The sequence below is a fragment of the Monopterus albus genome, unplaced genomic scaffold (assembly GCF_001952655.1).
Source record: "Monopterus albus unplaced genomic scaffold, M_albus_1.0 scaffold235.1, whole genome shotgun sequence".
Classification (NCBI taxonomy): domain Eukaryota; kingdom Metazoa; phylum Chordata; class Actinopteri; order Synbranchiformes; family Synbranchidae; genus Monopterus; species Monopterus albus.
This window is the reverse complement of record NW_018128115.1, coordinates 1,909-4,663: the sequence shown is the minus strand read 5'-3', so window position 1 is coordinate 4,663 and position 2,755 is coordinate 1,909. Positions and strand designations below refer to the sequence as shown.

At 41.6% G+C, this 2,755-nt stretch overlaps 1 protein-coding gene across 1 annotated transcript in view; it reads left to right on the top strand.

Annotated features, from left to right (window-relative positions):
- The window catches only part of soul4 (heme-binding protein soul4), a gene marked incomplete at its 3' end in the record, with an annotated part of 27,359 nt that extends 24,610 nt beyond the window's left edge, over positions 1-2,749 (top strand). Inside the window, exons 5-6 of the mRNA XM_020620221.1 lie at positions 1,773-1,956; positions 2,718-2,749. Coding sequence (XP_020475877.1) covers positions 1,773-1,956; positions 2,718-2,749 — 216 coding nt within the window. The remainder of the gene's footprint in view (positions 1-1,772; positions 1,957-2,717) is intronic.
- Between the last annotated feature and the right edge of the window lie 6 nt (positions 2,750-2,755).

Sequence of the window (2,755 nt, the reverse complement as noted above, 5' to 3'; positions counted from 1 at the left end):
GCAACATAGCTGACTTTACTGAGGTGTGACAACAAATTCTTCTTCATCTGATTGGCGGCTTCATCAATTCTGGTCCGGAGAGTGGGTCTGGATATGACCTTGCATTGAGGATTCAGTGCAAGTAAAAGTTCTTTAAAAGCAGGTTGTTCAACCAAAGAAAATGGATGAAGACCCTCATAAATGAAGTTAATAATGAGCTTGTTGACCTTTGCCTGTGGCACATGTTTATTTGCACCCAGTGCAATTGTGCCGCTTATTTTGCTTGCTTGATTTGGATTTCTGGTGGTTCCAGGGTTCGCTTCCATGTTGCCACAAAGTCACTGAAAGCCTTCAGGTTTGATGGATGTTTTGTCTATAACCAAAACATTTTCATCATTGAAATCAATGTCATGTTCATTAAACATGCTGAATTTGTAATGTTTACAGTCATAGATAAGAGATTCTACACACATCACAGTTTGTCTATTGCATTTCATACTGCACAATTCTTGCTCACTGAACCAGATGTGACCAGAAGATATGAACTAAGACTATGAAAAATAGTGGATATGTCAACACATCTATACTAAATTCAGTGTCATATTTATTCATATTAAAAGGGATAGTTAAGTAATTTTGAAGTGAGCATGTAAGAGGTATTTATGCCTATCCAGTGTATTCACTGCAGACCACCGTCCACTTGCAACATCAGCAGATCTACTCTAACATGTAGCACGTTTCATTCATTTCGTATGACAATCGTGACACTGCTCAATTGTGCGTTGTCCCTGTTAATTATTAACAACATTGACAGTGTCACACATTGAGGCAACGCAACAGTACAATTATGAAAACTATAAATACAAGTAATATTACCTTAGTAAGTTAAACTTACCTCAACATGCTTGCGCAGGTTTGATGTCGAGTTTTTATAAGCTGCCAGTTCAGTCGACTTTGGCAAACACATCTTACACTGCATAATAAAGCCGCTGCCTTTCGTGCGCTTAAAATGAAACTGGTCGCTTAAATATGGCCAGGGGTTTGCTTTATATGAGGAACATGATGGCATTTCGCTTTCAGCTGGGGCTCCATCATTGGCGTCTCCTTCGTCCATCTCCATCTTCTTGTGAGTTTAGCGCGCTTGTTCTCCCTGCCCATCAATCAATCAGTGCAGTGCTTCTGGGACGCGATTATTTTTCCTTCCCCGTTGCAATACTTTTATTTTTTGAATTAATTAATTTTTTACTCAGTAACAAATATGATTTAAAATGTAGCGAAGCACAATACTTCAAACAAAACATACTTAAGTAAAAGTAAAATTACAGATTTTAAAAACTACTTAAAGTATAAGTACACAAAAAAAACTACTCAATTACAGTAATGCGAGTAAATGTAATCCGGTACTTTCCACCACTGGGAGGCAGCACGTGTTGTTGATGGAGCAGCTGCATCCTGCACAGGATCTGTCACAAACCTACTCAGTTTGTGTTCATACCGTGTCTTTTTGTGAGCTCATTGTCCGCAACATCTCTCCCACACAGCACCTGCACACCTCTGTGTGTGAGCGCAGTTGCGACTCCTCTGGAGGCTCCAAGCTTGTGGTGCAGACAGGAGGGGTTCCTATGTCAGGAGTGTTGATAAAACACTCTTACAACACCCCTGAGATGTTTGGACTTCCTGCTCTGAGACACTGGATAAATGTGGGTCCTGGATCCCCTGGGTCCCAGTGTTGCTTCTTTGGGATCACATGCTCAGTATTGATTATAAAGTAATAAGAATGTATTGGTGTATAGGCAGATACCTGGGGATGACGGTGCCTGTGGTGAATAACATTCACATGATGGAGGATGGGAACACTTTTGAGAAAGATGTCGAGACTTCGTTCTTCCTGCCCACCAGGTTCCAGACCAACCCCCCCCAACCCTTTGACCCCGACATCACCATTGTCCACAGAGAGCCAATCAGAGTGGTTGCCAGGTAAGTCCATTTTCACCATTGCCACAAACATCTTGAGTTTCTATCAGACTTCTGATTGATCTAATCAGCTTGATTAACTTATTGATGAAATATGATTTAGATCATTTATTCAGTTTCATACTGAATTAGGCTAAGACTCTTTGTTCAGCTGCGTTTGAGCTTTCATCTCTGTTGTTCAGTGAAAAGAAAAACAGAAAATGTATTGATTGGGTATCAGTCCCAAGCCTAGTGTCAGCATTTCAGGTTGCAAACCTGCAGCTATCCTGACTATCCCTGAAAACATCGTCAGAGCTTTGGTTTTACAGTTCAGAAACTTTGCACCATCCCCTTGTTACTGAACAGTGCTGCATCTCGGGTGTAGTGATTACCAATCAGTCTACTGATTGTTTTCTGTTCACCAGAAGTGGAGTTTTTATTGCTGAAATGCCAGCCCTACTATCTAGCAAGAGAGCATAGTCCTGTGTTTCTGGCTGTTGTGTATGTTAGCCCAAGAGCTAATCCCTCTGCGGCTCTCAGTAAACTCTATGATGTCATCAACGCGCTAGAGACGGTGCACTCCGATGCTGTATTTATTGCTGCAGGAGACTTTAACCAGTGTAATTTACAGACTGTACTTCCCAAATATTACCAACATGTGAACATTCCCACTCGGGGCAAGAACACTCTGGATCATGTTTACAGTAACATATGTGGTGCATACAGGGCTGCACCCCGCCCCCACCTTGGACACTCAGACCACATTTCTTTGTTCCTGTATCCAGCTTACAGACAAAGACTGAAACAAACAAACCCTGTCACC